General features: G+C 38.5%; 1 protein-coding gene across 2 annotated transcripts in view; it reads right to left on the bottom strand.

Moving 5' to 3' along the window:
- Positions 1-776: 776 nt before the first annotated feature.
- The window catches only part of dmrt1 (doublesex and mab-3 related transcription factor 1), a 30,738-nt gene continuing 15,692 nt past the window's right edge, over positions 777-15,822 (bottom strand). For both annotated transcript variants that reach the window (XM_084360533.1, XM_084360534.1), the window contains exon 5: positions 777-3,898. In XM_084360533.1, coding sequence (XP_084216659.1) covers positions 3,738-3,898 — 161 coding nt within the window. In that variant the 3' untranslated portion in view covers positions 777-3,737. The remainder of the gene's footprint in view (positions 3,899-15,822) is intronic.

Genomic DNA, 15,822 nt, shown 5'->3' with positions numbered 1-15,822 from the left:
AACTTCTGCACCACTACACTGCAATACTCATGAGCACTTTGAAAATGTTGGTTTAAGTCGTACACTTTCATCCTCGGGTACGAATGTACCTACACGGTTTAAAGTTTCCCTCTCCACCTCTGAGCTTACAGCGTCCTCTTCCGCACTTCCTGTCTGTATCGAGCGGCCATCACTCCACCTGGAGGTGTCACGGTGGGATCCAAGAAGATTTTATCTATTATGGGAGGGCGTGATTCATGGAGGCGGTGGCAGCTCAAGGAAAACCAATCCTGTGACACTTTCTCCCCTGCGCTGTACACAGGGCAGCAGCAGCTACAGAAGGACAAGGCAGCGGCAGCCGCTCGCCCCTGACAACCGTGATAAAATGGCCTTCCTTAACTAAACTCGTAAAGCACGGGGCAATAAAACTCAATCTTCTGTAAAATCCAATTAAGTCATTATCTGACTGATTGTATCTTTAATTGAAAACAGAAGTGACAGTAAATTTCTGTGATATATCAGGATCAATCGATACTGCTGTACAATCTGGTCTCAAGAGGTGATTTATAATGTCAAAGTCTTATAGGTAACTCCACATTCTTCTCTCTAAAACCACTGGTGGATGAAATTAAGAGTAAGTGCGTTTCATAAAAAAACAAGATGGTCACGTTATTGATTACAACAGATGGGGCAGAATCCAATGAATGTTCCCACAGCGCAGCAGAAAGAAAATACAAGTAATTTTCTTTGTCTGTTTTATATTGTTGTTTCCAGCACACCATCACATTTACACTCCATCACTGAGAGCGTTTTTATTTCCTGAAAACTTGTAGCGACATAAACTCCGAGTCTCCAAATTACTTTTGTTGCTGTCTTATTCAAACACAAACACAAATAAACACTTTCAAAGCATGCAGTTTAAAATGAATCTCCATAAAACACAAAACACATACAGACAATATACAGTACAGCAGTGTACTAGTCAGCTTCACAAAGGCAGAGAAGTTGGCAAAGTCTCATCTGAGTTGTTTTTTTGTTTTTTTTAATGAATACTTAAACAACACAACTCAAAAGTGGGCAACACACAACACAGTGGGATGCTTTCATTAGTTCATGAAGTAAAAAAGAACTAAAGCTTGTTATTGGGCTTAATTAAGGAATAGGTGTGTTGATCTATAAAGCGTCAGAAAACAATTATAAATGGCAATGTGACAAAAAAACAGCACACTATCATTTCAGAAGCTGAAAGCATACATTGTTTTTTTTTTGCATTTTTGCTTAAAAAGCATTTCACTAATCAAAATGGCAAAACTAATCGTCTCAGTACTACACATCACTGCTACAAACTCAGCACCTCAGCCTCTGCTGTATCCACAAGGCCTTACCAAAGTGTGTAAACAGCTGTAAACAGCAACCCGTGTGCACAGCAGACCTTCTGGCCTGAAAGGGTTAAATATACAATAGACATGCAAATTCTCTGGTATAAACGATGCCGCTGGATCGGGGCCATAAATAAGCAGTCGGTGCTCATCACGCGCCAACTCTACGGAGGGAAACATGATTCATGTCCAACCTGCCCGCTTGCCTTTTTCTCCCTACTAACCCTCGAGTCGCACGTCCTGCAAGGAGACGCCGTCAGAATGTTCTCTACTTGAAACTCAGTGACACGTTTATTTATACTGGAAAAGGAGAAATGCATGCACTTTAAGCATCTTTGAAATCATATGGGTTTCTAAATTTCTAAATGATGTGAAATCTAGGTCAAATTTAGTTTTAAAGTTTTTAATGCAGCTACAACGATAAATCATCCAGGCTGATTATGCTTTTTGCAGATATATTAATGTAAGTATATATGTGTGAGCTGATGACTAACAAGAGATTGCTGTGCAGAATTGCCAAAGATATGTTTGAGGTCATTTAGGAAAAAAATGTCACCAAATATCCTGACAAATACACATTATGGTCACAATTCTGTACAAACTAATTAAAGGAATCCTTATCAAAAAGTTTGTTGTGTGTTCCTGAATAAAACTATGACGAATCATTATCAGTTTTAAACTCTAAAATATCTATATATCGGCCTCAAAAATCCAGTATTGGTTGGGCGACCGCTTTTACAAATCTAGGTCGCTCCTATCCAGCCCTAGTCGCCAAAATGCTAGCATATTACATTTCTGCAAACCTCGTACATGTTCAATTTGTGCGTGTCAAATGTATCACATCACTTTTCTACATATCATATCATGTTCACATTACATGTACAGTATATAAGCTGACTTTCTTGGTGGCTGTGGTACAATACAGCTGGGCGAGAGCGCTGCCAAGCAACAGACCACTGTTCAAGACAGCGTTTCAGCATCTGTCGTTGGGACAATTTCCAGTCGTGTTTGTGGTGACAGAACCAGGTACTTTAACCCAAAACATGATCTTTTGCTAATCCTTACCGCGTGTTTACCTAACCAGACCATAAGAACAGCGTTGTCGTGACATACATTTGAAAACTGGACCTAAAGAAACATTAAGTTGCAACATAAACAAATGTAAAGTTTCAACATCAGTAGTTTGCAGAAATGTACATTACCATTTTTTTTCTGCCGATATAAATGTATATATACATACAATTGAAATTATATGTAGCTTAACACTCTTAAGGTCTTTATGTTGTTGAGCTCCAATGGTTGAACTTCTCTCCTCGCTACAGTGATGTACAAGTGTACTACGGGGTGCGTTAGGTCGGGGTCACATCCTAGTTGGGTGTGGTTACACCTGAACCTTACAACCAAAGAGGACAGTGAAACATTGCTTTTCCTCACTAACTCACAAAAAAAAGGGAAAAAAACTTTTACTTTTCATAAAATGTTGTCAAATTTAAACTTAACATCTAGACATCTTTCAACTTGCCAATCACTGAATCAATGTTTGCTCGGTTGGGCCTGGATCAACTTTGTCTAATGGGTCACTGGACCAAAAATTAACTAAAACAAATACTACAAAAGTATTTGCATGTCAACCAACTGATTAGGAAGAAAACAATAAAACAGTTTTTTGGGAAAAACCTTTCTAAAAACATTTGCTAAATAAGTGCGTCCAGTTTATTTATTTTTTTGCTCAATAGTGTCAAAGGTACTAATATCTAAATAATCGCTGCTCATTCACTGTTAACAGAAACACTTCATGACTGCTACTGCGTGAAAACTGCACTGCTCAAATTTACTGTAAGCTAGAAAGGATTTGCATAAAATTATTCTGTACACTGCGTCACTTTTTTTGGAAATCAAAAACATTTTGGTTTGCATTAACAGTCAATCTCTTAACAGGAAAAACAAGTGTACAACTGTACAAACACACAAGAACTCACCATCTAGTTTGAATAATCTGCTCCAATCTTGATTACTGATAATCAATAGATGTATTTACTGTATGTTTAGTCATCTTAAACATCATCTTTACAGAGGATCTATCCAAATGTTTCTCAAAAAATATTTGATTGTTGGTATTTGTGAATTTGTACATTTGTTTTTAACTTTCCAGGCACTTTCTAAGCCGGTGAACTGCCTTCAACAGAAGATTTAACAGCTTTGAGACTAAAAATGAACTAAAATCATGAAAACGACTTGTATTCTAAACTACAGTGTGTAATACAGTGTGGAAACCAGCTGCAACAGAGAACTGTGAAATTGTTTTGCAGGAACATCAAGTTTTTTTTGCTCAACTGATCTCACAATGTTTTTGTCGAATAATTTTATCCTTAGCTTCGTTTATTTGGTGGCGTCATCAGGGATGATGGAGTTGACGGTGAAGTTTGGGGTCCCGCTGGTGGCCTCACACTCAGCATGGATCTCAGCGTTTACCAGGGAGCTGATGGACCTGCAGGTTATGGTGGAGTCGTGAACAGTGGTGTTGATGCTGGGTGGGAAGGCTGCAGAGATGAGACAGACAGAGAGGAGGTCAGCTCATACACTTGTTTACAACAGTCATGGCTACTTCAAACAAGGTCTGGACAGAGAGCTTCTCATTTTGTGTTTTCATCCCTTAAACATACAATAGTCATGTGCACTTCCAAGTACAATAAGATGAATGCCTTTGAGAAGAATATTGACATTCAGGGTTCCAAGTAATTTATCCTAGTATTTCCTCTATTGCCATCATCAGGTCAAGCTTAGAATCCGTCTATTTGTCCATTTTTAAGACCAAATACCTTCAAAACTGACTTTATAATCTAGGACATATCTGCAGTCCATCACCATCAAAGATGCTCGATGTTCTTGTGTTCTTACTCGCCATCCTGATTGTTTGTGTACGAATTAGAGGATAACATAGAAAACATCAACTGTGAGCTGATCTGGTTTTGGCAGTGATGAGGGCTGAATTCATACTCTCAGTCAAAGCGATGCATTTATTTATCGTGTTTTTTTTGTTGTGGGAACACTAGAATATGTTACATCTGGTCCCTGATGCGAGATCAACATGTCAACATCTCCACAAACTGGGCCGTGACAAAATGTGTTTGCGTGAGGATAATTCAAAAAGTGGTCATTTTCAAAACTAGCTTGTTTTTTACTTCCTGCATGTATGTTAGCTTAAAATGTAATAAATATAATAATATAATAATGTCACAATCATTCTTTCAAAATAACATAAAAAAGTATCTCCATATATCATGGTAAAAAACATAAAATAAAACATATTTAAAACATAAATATGGTCAAAAATGTTTTTAAAACATTAGATTGTTGTCTCACCATGATGAAGTATGTTTATGCATTCGGAAAAAAATAAATAAACCTCAAGTCTTTCACTTCTCTTTCAGGTATTGAGCTACAAATCTTTTTTCTTGGATACTCCTCAAAGTCATTAATATGATAAATTCATATTGCCTCGGAACAGCAGCACACATAAAATATAAAATGTCTGCGTACTGTAAGGCGAGTAAATAAAAAGGAGAACAGAAATACTATAGTGAGACAGACAAAACAGCAGAGCGGTATCATCGGCACTGCAAAATAAATGGTCTCTCTGTTAGTGCTGTATTGGCCTGATATAAATATGACTGTACAGTAAAATGATTCTTAGCAAAGCTTAGGATTTATAGCAAATTGAATCAGTCAGCAAAAAGGGAAGACACTGAACACAAAGCAAAAGCATTAGATCTTTTACAGTTAACATGAGAGCTATGTGCAACCACCCATTTTACACTTGTCTACAGCTACTGCACACACTAATAACACTGTGAGGCCAGTGCACATTAGGCTGGTTAACAGCAATCTGTTGTTTGGTTTGTTACTAACCTTTAAAAACAATCAAAATACGTGTGATTCATTTTCTGTTGACTATCTGTTGTCGATTAACAAGCGAATCATTTCAGGCTTCTTTTCCAACAATTCTGAAAATGTTATCAGGTTTACAATAAAGTGATATATTTATCTATTATTTTTCAGTAATAATAATAGTGGATGCTGTTTCTGTGCTCAGATATTTTGATTCTTCAGTGGTATCGTCATCATTTTACGGCCTTTTAATAAGTGTTAATCCTAGCTAGGGATAGATAATATTTGACTTTTTTCTATACTATTTCTAGAAACGATAACAGAAGCCGATACCTGATACCTACTTTTTAATTGCCTTACATTGAGGAATAAGGGAACGTTTTGCTAATAAAAAAAAAATTCCTAATTTTATTTAACAAAAGAACCAAAAATTGAGTATTTTCTGAAAACAAGCAGTGATACAAGAACTTTTCCTAAATAAAATACAGTCTTATCTTATTGACATCAGGAATTACCTCATCACGGAATAAGTAAACAAGTTCACAACCATAACAAGACATTTGAGTTTAGCTAGTCCTACAAACAAAAAGTAGTAAAGTAATATTTTTTTAAGCAAAATCCAATTCAACTTAACATTTGAGTGTTTGCTTGTTTTTTCATTTTCATATCATTACCTCCACCAAGAAGTATGTTCACCTGTGTGTCAATTTCCATTTCATCCAAGTTGGATGTAGGAGGGTCTCAGCCCAAAATAGACCCCATTAACTTTTGGTGCAATAAGAGATGGATCCAGGACATTTTCTTTAATTTCTCAGGGAATGATGCATGGATCTTAATGAAAAATCTGGCACATGGTGGTATGCTGGTATCTATGAGTGAGTAAAATTTGTTGTGGATTAAGGTTAAGTAGTTTTGAGAGATTTAAAATTTAGAGTGATACAGGGCTATCAAGCTTGATATTGGATTTGATTAAATTAAAGGGGACTGTTGGACCTTGGTGGATTCTGGTTGAAAGTTGAATCACTTTGGGTTTTAGACAAGACATCTTCTTGGACTTTAAGAAATTAATGGATATTTTTTCACTGTTTTCTGACATTTAATAAGCCAAATTTTAATCAATGAATTCATCAGAAAAACGATCCGCAGATGAATCAATCTTGAAAACAATCATTAGTTGCAGCCCTTATTATAAGAGAATAAACAAACTGATCCCTAAAAGGAAAGCTGACCAATGGAAGAAAAAAGCGATTTTTAAACTAAAATAAAACAATCTTTAATTTCATTGTTTTTTAAAGATATTTGACAACCACCAATGTCAGATGAACCCTAAAAAAAAGTCAAGTTCCCTCAAAGCCTTTTACGTGTTCTGATTATGATGGACTGTCACATATATACTCAGATTAACCTCCTGATCAGGATAACATTAACACAAACAACTGCTGATGTCCAGCATTTCCCAGAATCCTCTAATTTGATTGGCCTCCCTCATGCTTCCTCATCCCTCACTTTCCACCATCCCTCTCTCTCCTCCTCAGCAGTGGTGGGAGGGAAAGGAGGAGTAATTTTTCTCCTCATTAACTTCCTGATTGGTTTCGGACTCCAATTTTTGCCCGTCTGCAGTTTGTCACCAATTCCAAACTGGCAGCCCAATCGTTAATACTAATGTTTGTGTAGCTAAGTGCACCCTGCTCTTTTTTATCCCTCAGCGGTCTTCTTGTACAGCAATAACAGCATGTGGGTGGGGGAGAGTGGCTGTGAATTAGCCCGTTCACTGTTAATTCTCAGCCTGTTCATCAGCAGGAAATCTATGATGTAATTAAAGGCTGAAAGCAACTGGACGTGTTAGTTTCACTGGAGATGTTAAATCACGACACACTGCCGTACACATGTTCTCCGCTGCTGTCGTCTGCTCTCCTGTTTAATACAGATTAATGTTGCTGAAACACCAGAAAGCCTTGTTCTCAATTAGCCAACGAGGACCTGTTAATGACAGAAGGCTGCCACTAATTAAACAATTAACAAATTATTATCAGTCAATTACATTTTCTGGTATTTGTTTGATATATCGATGGTTTGGTTTAAAAATTGTCAGTAAACTGTCAAAAGAGTTTTCAGATCTTAAAGTAATGCTTTGCAATTTCTTCTTTGGTCCATCCAAAAGTTCAAAAATATTAATTTTATGATGATATAACAAGAAACCACCAAATCCTCGCATCTGAGAAGTTGGCAACACATAATGTTGGGCATTTTTGCATGAAAAATTTGTATTAATTACACCTGTCTGTCGATTCCCTCATTAATCAATCGGCTAATGTAATCATTTCAGCCCTAAATGTCATTAGTTTGCTCCATTATTGATGTAGTTTGCAACCATTTTGTATAATAACTTACTTATTGTCTTAACCTTGATTTCTCCAATGCTATCATTTAGCCCATCTCTCTATAATAGAAACCTTACAATCATTTACACATTGTTATACTGACACAATCACAAGGATTCAAATAATTACAAACAAACTGCTCAGGAGCTGTGACTCCAGCCAAAAGCTCCACTTGTGCTGCTGGGTAAATGCTGGTTGTTGAGATCACATGTCAGTTTTTCAGAAACTTTTTTTTACTACAGTTCTTCAGTTCGCCCCTCTGCATCGCCTCCTTTCTCATCTACATTCTTTGTAGATAGTGTCGCTTAGTGTCGTTTTTCTTCTACTTTTCTTGATCACAGGATTTCCTTGCATTCCTATTTATACATGTATGGATGGGTATCAATCACATTTACAGACCAAAATTAGTCCGTAGTAGTATTGGAAACTGTCTCAAAATTGAAAGTCGACCCATGTGACTAAACCTTGCTTGAACCAATCTAAGAATAAGAGATCTATACTTTTTCAGCTGTGGTAGCACGATTCTTCTGATACTGTATGTTACAGTTGTGAGTGGTAATAAGTGCACTTGCTACATATCTCCTTGTGAACCATATTAAGAGAAGTTTGAATGTAAGATGTAAAGCTCAGGCAGTGTACAAAAAGCAGTTTGTAACAAAACACAGACTTTACCTGCTGGTGATGTTGAAAGAGAGTTTATTCTTCTGAATGAACTTTTGCCCTTTTCCCAGTCACTCAGCACTCTATATAAGATTTCCAAACTATTAAACAGTCTTTGTGTGGAATAACAAAAGGAAGCTTTTTTAACCTCCCACTTGTCCTGTTAAGAGAAGGAGGGAGGGAGTGAATGAAGGTGCAATCATTTCTGCTGCTGCCAAACAGAGGAACAAAAGCCCAGATGTGAGAGGAGATGGTAATTCAGTCTGATCCAGCAGGGATAAGCTCTCTCTCTGTGGGTTTCATACTCTACACTCATCCACCGTACACAAGGGTCATAGGGGTAGATAACACTTAAGTAAACACACACACAGGCGCGCACACACACTCACGATTCACCATAAAACTGCAGTGATGTGAGTAAATTGCTGAAGTATCTAGAAGAGCTGCACTATGAAAGAACAACTGCAAATATATTCACTTTAAATCAGTTTAGTGGAAAATATGCGTGCAGCGGATGTTACTCAAAATCTAACAACCATTCACAAATTCAGAAATAAACTGACATAGCAAAATGATAATGATTTGTTATCATTATACTATTTTTAGCAAAATATACCAATTCATTTAAATGTCTCATTCTCAGACATTCTCAGTCTAAAAGCAAAACATACAATATTTACAATGATGTAAAACAGAAAAGCTGCAAATCCACATATTTAAGATACTGGAACTTGCCATGATTGTGAATAAAATAACTGATGATGAAGACAATAATCAATCATGATCGTTTTAGCTTATCGTTTAAACAGCTCTGTATTTTCTATAACACATGGTATATGGATATACATGTATTTTTGTGCACTTTTGAGGTGAAGCTGTTGATATTGGACAGGCCTTTATATTCCAATTAATAGAAATCTTACATCAGGTCCATAACAGTCACACAGCCAGGCTCCAGTCTTCAGAGATGAGTGGAGGCTGTTAAAGCAGCAGATTAATACATGCTATACATACAGGTCACATATGTAACTTTAATGAATGAGAAATTCATTATGTTGACACACTTGCTATGCACCTGGGTGCAAGTTATTATTTCACTTAAACCTCATTAAAGGGATTTTAAATCCAATGTGACATTGAGTGTGAAAGTTTTCCAAAACAATCTTAACTCCATCATCATTCGGTAGTCTGTTCTGCAGCTTTCAACCATCAAGTTCTTCTTCAGCAGATATAATTTCCTCAATGTCACAATATTCAATGTACAACCTGTAAGTAACCAAAAAACAACAATCAACTACATCAACTGTTTGAATATGTCAGTGTTGTCCAGGGACAAGAACACTTAGTGGAGGCCATCATCAAGGGAACAAAAATTCAATCTTAAGAATGAAGAGTTGCCTGTCACATGACAAGGTTGACCTGGGATTAAATGGCTCCCATTAAAATGATACGAGCTGTGTCTAAACAAATACGTCCCTGGCCAGTTTGAGAGGGTCCCATGAGTGTCCCACTGAGGACGACCCTTGTATAGATGGACGCTCCCCTCTCTAGAAACGATATGGGCGTCTGGCTCCTCATCATCAGGCCAGCAGCAGGGTTTAATGGCCCAGAAAACTCAGTCAAAGAGCAGACAGGCAGGAAGGCAGGCAGGCTTTAAATACAAAGCAGTGAACAGTGGAGGCTTACGCCACTCAGCTGATGTTCACACTGCAGACCTTCACCCCCAGTTTCAAATCACTGCTTATATCAGACTTTTTAGACCAACTCCTAATCTGCAAGGCTTTTAAAAACTAATTGTATCCATTTTTTTCTGTTGATGTAAGTGCATTAAATGAACAACGGCGTCTCATGAAAAACTTAATTTTTATGTGTCATTATCTACATTGCAGAGCTAAAAACATTCAACAACATACCATTGAAGTTGCTATCTTTCTCCTAGAAATTAAGTTTATATACTTCTCGACAGATTTGTCGAATAAAGTACATTTTCACACTGGATGAGTAAAATTTGTTACTTGCTAGTGGTGGTAGAAGAAAAATCAGAGGGTCACGAAAGTTATTAGGATTCATCCTCAGGGTACTATGAATGTCTACACAGAATTTCATGGTAATCAATAATAGTTGTTGATATATTTCAGTCTGGACAAAAGTGGTGGACCAACCGCCAATGCCGTCCCTACAGCCAGGCCTCTAGCATGAACACGTAATCTGGACGGAAATTGGTTTCAAACATAATTTCAAGGAGACGTAGTTGGACATCTGATAATCTGTGTCACATCAAGGAAATCATCATCCAAAGTGGTATTTTCAGTTACTGTGTGAACGCAACCAGAGAAACCTGCTCTTATTCATGTGAGGCAAGTGTTAAAACTGTAGTAACCTTCCTCACATTTGGTTTGATTTCATTCACTGAGGTTAGGCTGAATCCAACTAAATGCATTTTTCACTAAAGAGTTGAGTTGAACTGTGACTACAGCTCTAACAGTAAACCTGTGCTACTACTAATTTCAAGCAACATCAAACACCTTAATCAGAGAACTAAATAAAGAGTCAAATAATAGCTCTTGCATTATCGTGAATAAGGACTATTCATTATATTTTGTGCTAAGTTCAATCTTTCACATATTTCTCATTCACATCTCTCAAATGCAAAGCTGTTGAGACAATTGTTCAAAGGGATGCAGCCATTACAGGGGGTCAGAAAACACTTAAATGCTCATTATTGCTTTGCTATGGAGCTGAAGGGCCAATGCAGACTGACAGAAGGCATCAGTGTCGGGGTCAAAGGCTAATTAAGCAGTGAGGAACCTTTGCTCCTGCATTGTTAACCAATCTGTCCCCGGTGAAGATGACTGCCGGAGAGGCGTGACACAGCCCTCGTCCCTATGTTAAATCTCCATTTCGGCTACTGTGCCCCATCAACTCACAAAATGGCCTGTCAGTCTATCGTTGGGCTTTTTGACACGATCTGTCGAAAAGTTATGGATATGCAATAATGAGCCGAGGCGGCCGATCAATATTTGTGGGACTTTCCTATCATTACATTTTAAACAAGAGATTCATTGTGAGTCGACAGGGTAAGAAAAATGCCAAAGTAAAGGACACAGGAAGAGTGAAATATATTGCTATGGAAAGAAGGACGCCTCCCGCGGGTGCTAAAGCTGCCATATGTGTTTATCCAAGTCGTTCAGCTGTTTCAGAGAGCTGCCAAGGCAACATCATTTATCAATCCACGCTGAGCCGCTGCCGCTGCACAGGACAACGTGAGGAAAGTGACTACAAGAGCATGATTAGGTAAGGGGGGGGGGGGGTCACTAACCAAGTTTGTTTTATACAGAGATATCAGGAAAACAACATCCACTTTATATGTGCGTAGAGATGTGAGTATCCATGTATGAAGTATTGTATATGCAGATTATATTTAGGTACATGCAGTAAATGTGCTGATTTTGTGATGAACTGTGTTCGAATGTTAGAATTGTTTTATGAGTGTGGACGGACATTCATTTAAATCAAAGCACTCTCCAGGTAAGATAATTACTCCAAGAATGTTAGACTGTAAATCTGCTAATTTTTGCCATTTCCTTTGTTTATATGCAGGCTTCATTTTTGTCGGGATCAGTTAGGTAAAAAATGTAAATTTATATAACCCAGCAAATTAGCAAATAACATATTAAAGTCTAATTAGATAGCGTAATTCCAGTTATAGTGGTTAGGAATAAGAAATGCTGTGTTAATTGCTGTATTATTGACGCACATTGCATCTTAAAGGAAAAGACTGTCTTATTCATTTACTGCCTTTCTTTAATATTAATGTTAGCATCTTTCTAGAAAAATACACATTGCCATCTGTAGATCGCAACATACATATCAAATACATTTTTCATCGACTGCGTCCCACTGTAATTTCAGCGCCTGCCGATCCCCAAAAAGTTTAACCAGTTAGATAGGGGTGGAGCAAAAAAAACAATACAGCAATATATCATATCGTATGGAATGAATAAATGCATAATAAATCTGCATTTTTAGGGGTATTTTGTATTCTTCAGTTATCTTGATGTATCGCTAGATGATCGTCTTGTAATGTATCGGTCTTTGCATCTCTGTATCGTGATACTATTGTTATCGTGGGCAACGTATTGTGAATCGTATCCTTTGATTGTCACCCCTACAATTAGACGGTCAGGGCAACCTGTGTGTAGCTTAAGAGGCCAAACCCAGGGCAGAGAAAAAGTCTACACACAAACTGTGTCTGCTTTTTGAATTGCAGGCAGTTATATGCCTAGTTAAGCATATTAAACTCTATCATCTCCTCTATTATCTGGATTATAGTATCAGGACAATAGCAAGGCAATGTTTAAGATGTTAAAATTTACATTTTAAAATAACGAATTCTTGATATATATAACAAGTTTAGACATAATCAGTCCTTTGCCATGCACATGCTGCCTTCACAGATAGGACCTTTGACTGAATCAACTCATACTACCTTCAATGATTAAATATTGCTGCACAAAGAACAGTCAAAGATAAAACAGAATTCAACAGAATCACACTTCATTTCATTTCAAGCCCCTCAATGCTAGACAGTGTGAGAGGTTGTGTTTTTGTGTTTTGTATGTGTGTGTATGTGTAAGTGAGAGAGAGAAATAGAGAGTGAGGGGAAGAGGACATAAACTACACAGCCCTGGCCATTTAATGTCTCCACAGCCCCAGGCCTGTGTTAATGGTGGTGTTGTACAACACATTACAACGGTGTTTGTGCCCCGAGCAGACAATTACACTGGTATTTAGCCCATCCACAGTCCCAGAGGCTATCGGGGCACTTAGCAGCACAGCAGGGTGGGGAGGACACTCTGACAGGCCACACAGGACTTTTCCACTGTAACCAAGTGCCAGGACAGACACTCAATCAGCCACACATTCAGTGAGGCTCTCAGTGGCCTGACGGGCCCCAGCAGAGACACTTTCTCTGCTGCTGGCTCTTACTTACAGATTGAATCAAGTCACCGCCTCAACAAAAACGCAACCGAAATTAAGATATTTCCTTGAGTTTATCAGCCTACAAGAGGGAGGTCAGAGAGTAGTACGTCATTCCTTTAAAACTGCAACATTTAGTTGAAAAGCCACATTCTTTTAGAAGGGTTAGATACTAGGTAACATAGTATTAATAGCACTGAAATTATTAAAATGTATTTAAAAATCTGCAGCTGATCATAACTACACGTCGAACCATTCAAACCAGTATTCAATGGGCAACTTAAAGGGCGCTATGTAGTTTTTGGAGAAGAAAGTCAAACTCTATTAATGAATACAGATAACACAGAAATATAAATTTTTTCCATGACTGAATAAACAAGCTGTTTATTTATTCTATTTATTTATTTATTTCTGAGGATAATAAGGTCCTGAGAACAATGTTAGAAGGTGCCTGGGTCTGTCAAATATGAACAAAGTACAGCAATATGAAACTGTGTTGTCCTTTAAGGTCAATTTGTTTATTTTGTTTATTCAGTCAATAAAGATCTTTCTCTTCTGATTAACATGTATTCCCAAAAATTACATAGTGTACCTGTAAAGTACTTAAAACTTGATGATACGATATCAAGCTAGAAACCTTACACCACAATCCAAACCAACAGTCTTATTCCTGCCTTGGCTTTTCCAAGGTAGTCAGAACAACACAGAGTACATGCACTGAGGTGAGTGATGTTCTCAGCATGTCAGTGACCAAGGAAATGAACTCTTGCTGCTACATGACATGAAACAGCACTTCCTTTGAAAAGGTCACCTCTTGGGTTGGAAGTACCGATTAGTTTTGGGTTTAATAAATCCAAAAGAGTGAGAGGCCTGTTTGACATCTCCAGAATGAGTGTGGCCCCGAGTGTGTGTACACATACAGGCATTGTGTGTGTTTGAAAGGACTTCCTTAACTGTTTATGTGTGTGTAAAAGAGTGCGTGGGTGTGAGCAAGTGCAAGTTTGAAGTAATCTGATCTAAAAGCAGGCAGAGCCCATTTTACACACGAAACAAAGAAACTTACTGACGCCAATCTCTCTGTCGTTCTTTTACTCCTTCTTTTTTTTCAGAGGAGGCGGAGAGCCTGAAACGACAGACTTTATACGCAGTAACTCACTTTGGTGTACAGTGCAGTATAGATTGAAGCAAGAAAAATCAATAGAATATCATCTAGAAAGATAGTAATGGATTTCTAACTTAATGGGCTCACACAGGTCTATCGATTAGCAGGATTAACATCTGCAATACCTCAACAATCTGATTTGCATTTAAATTACTGTATGCTCCGTGCTGACACCAATATAACAAAACAGACAAACATACAGCCGGCACAGCGGCCCTCGATTTTAAGGTCTGACTTTAGTATAAATCTTGTTCTCAAAAAAAGTAAGACGTACGTGAACGGAAAGTTGCTGTGCTGACAGCTTGCAAAGTTTTTGAATTTTGCAAAAGTCCAGACAAGGACGAAAAAGAAAGAACATAAACACCGACAGACTCGGCTTGAAGCTGTCTCCTGTAAGACTGAAACAGCCATAACTCTTATGGGGCAGCTCATCTGAGCCTCCTCGGTTAGATCTTAGTGAGGAAGTGAGGCGGGTGTTTGTGGAGAAACAGTGTGAGTGTGTGTGTCTTTGTGTGTGTATGTGTATATATGGAGGGGGGTGGCAGTGTGAGGTGAGATGTTGGGAGGGCAGCGAGGTGGGGTGGGAGTTTGATGGACTGCGCTGTCACCTCCCGCTCGGCGATTTACGGCGGCGGTGCTGCTGACGAGCGCGGGGCAGTAAACAGGCCGGCCGGGGGCGTATTTCACAGAGAGCTGGCTTTTATGAAGAACACCAGGACGGCTCTACCCACAGCTCCGCCCGGCCCGCCGTGACGGATGGAGAAAGACGCATGACAAGCTTCATCATTGTTTGTAAATCTTAACTGTTCCCGCTCACTAACTCCAGAAGGCAATTTTGCGGAGACAGCGGGGCCTGCGGAGAGGGAGGGCGAAGAGGGGGGGAGGAAGAGGGGGAGGAGGAGGCGAGGAGGGGAGGGGGAAAGGACAGCGTGCCACTCCTGAAGGTTATTTGGATCTCTGTATTTGGCCAACTGATTAGCCCTATCCTGGGAGGGAGATAAATCTGACAGGGCACTGTTTGGCAGCCAGGTAGAAGGGGAGGGCAGGTAGGCTCAGAGCTCACAGCTATTTCCTCCTCATGGACGGATCCCGAGGTGCACAACGTGTTCGTTCAGAGTGAAACAATTCAAGGATTAAAGGGAGACATGGATGAATTTCAATGTGCTGAAGCAAATGTCAAATTAAATATTCTGTATATTAGCTTACCTTCCTGACTTAAGTTGTTTTTGCGATGTTCAATTAATCATCAATTAATCTGAATCTGATTAGTCAATTATTCTCCTTTAAAAGTCAGAAAATAGTGAGAAAATAGACAGAAAATAATGGAAATGTCAACCACAATTTTCCAGAGTACGAGGTGAAATATTCAGATTACTTGTTTTATCTAACCAAC

This window comes from Pagrus pagrus, assembly GCF_965226575.1.
Source record: "Pagrus pagrus genome assembly, chromosome: 8".
Lineage (NCBI taxonomy): Eukaryota > Metazoa > Chordata > Actinopteri > Spariformes > Sparidae > Pagrus > Pagrus pagrus.
This window is presented reverse-complemented; position numbering and strand designations above follow the sequence as displayed.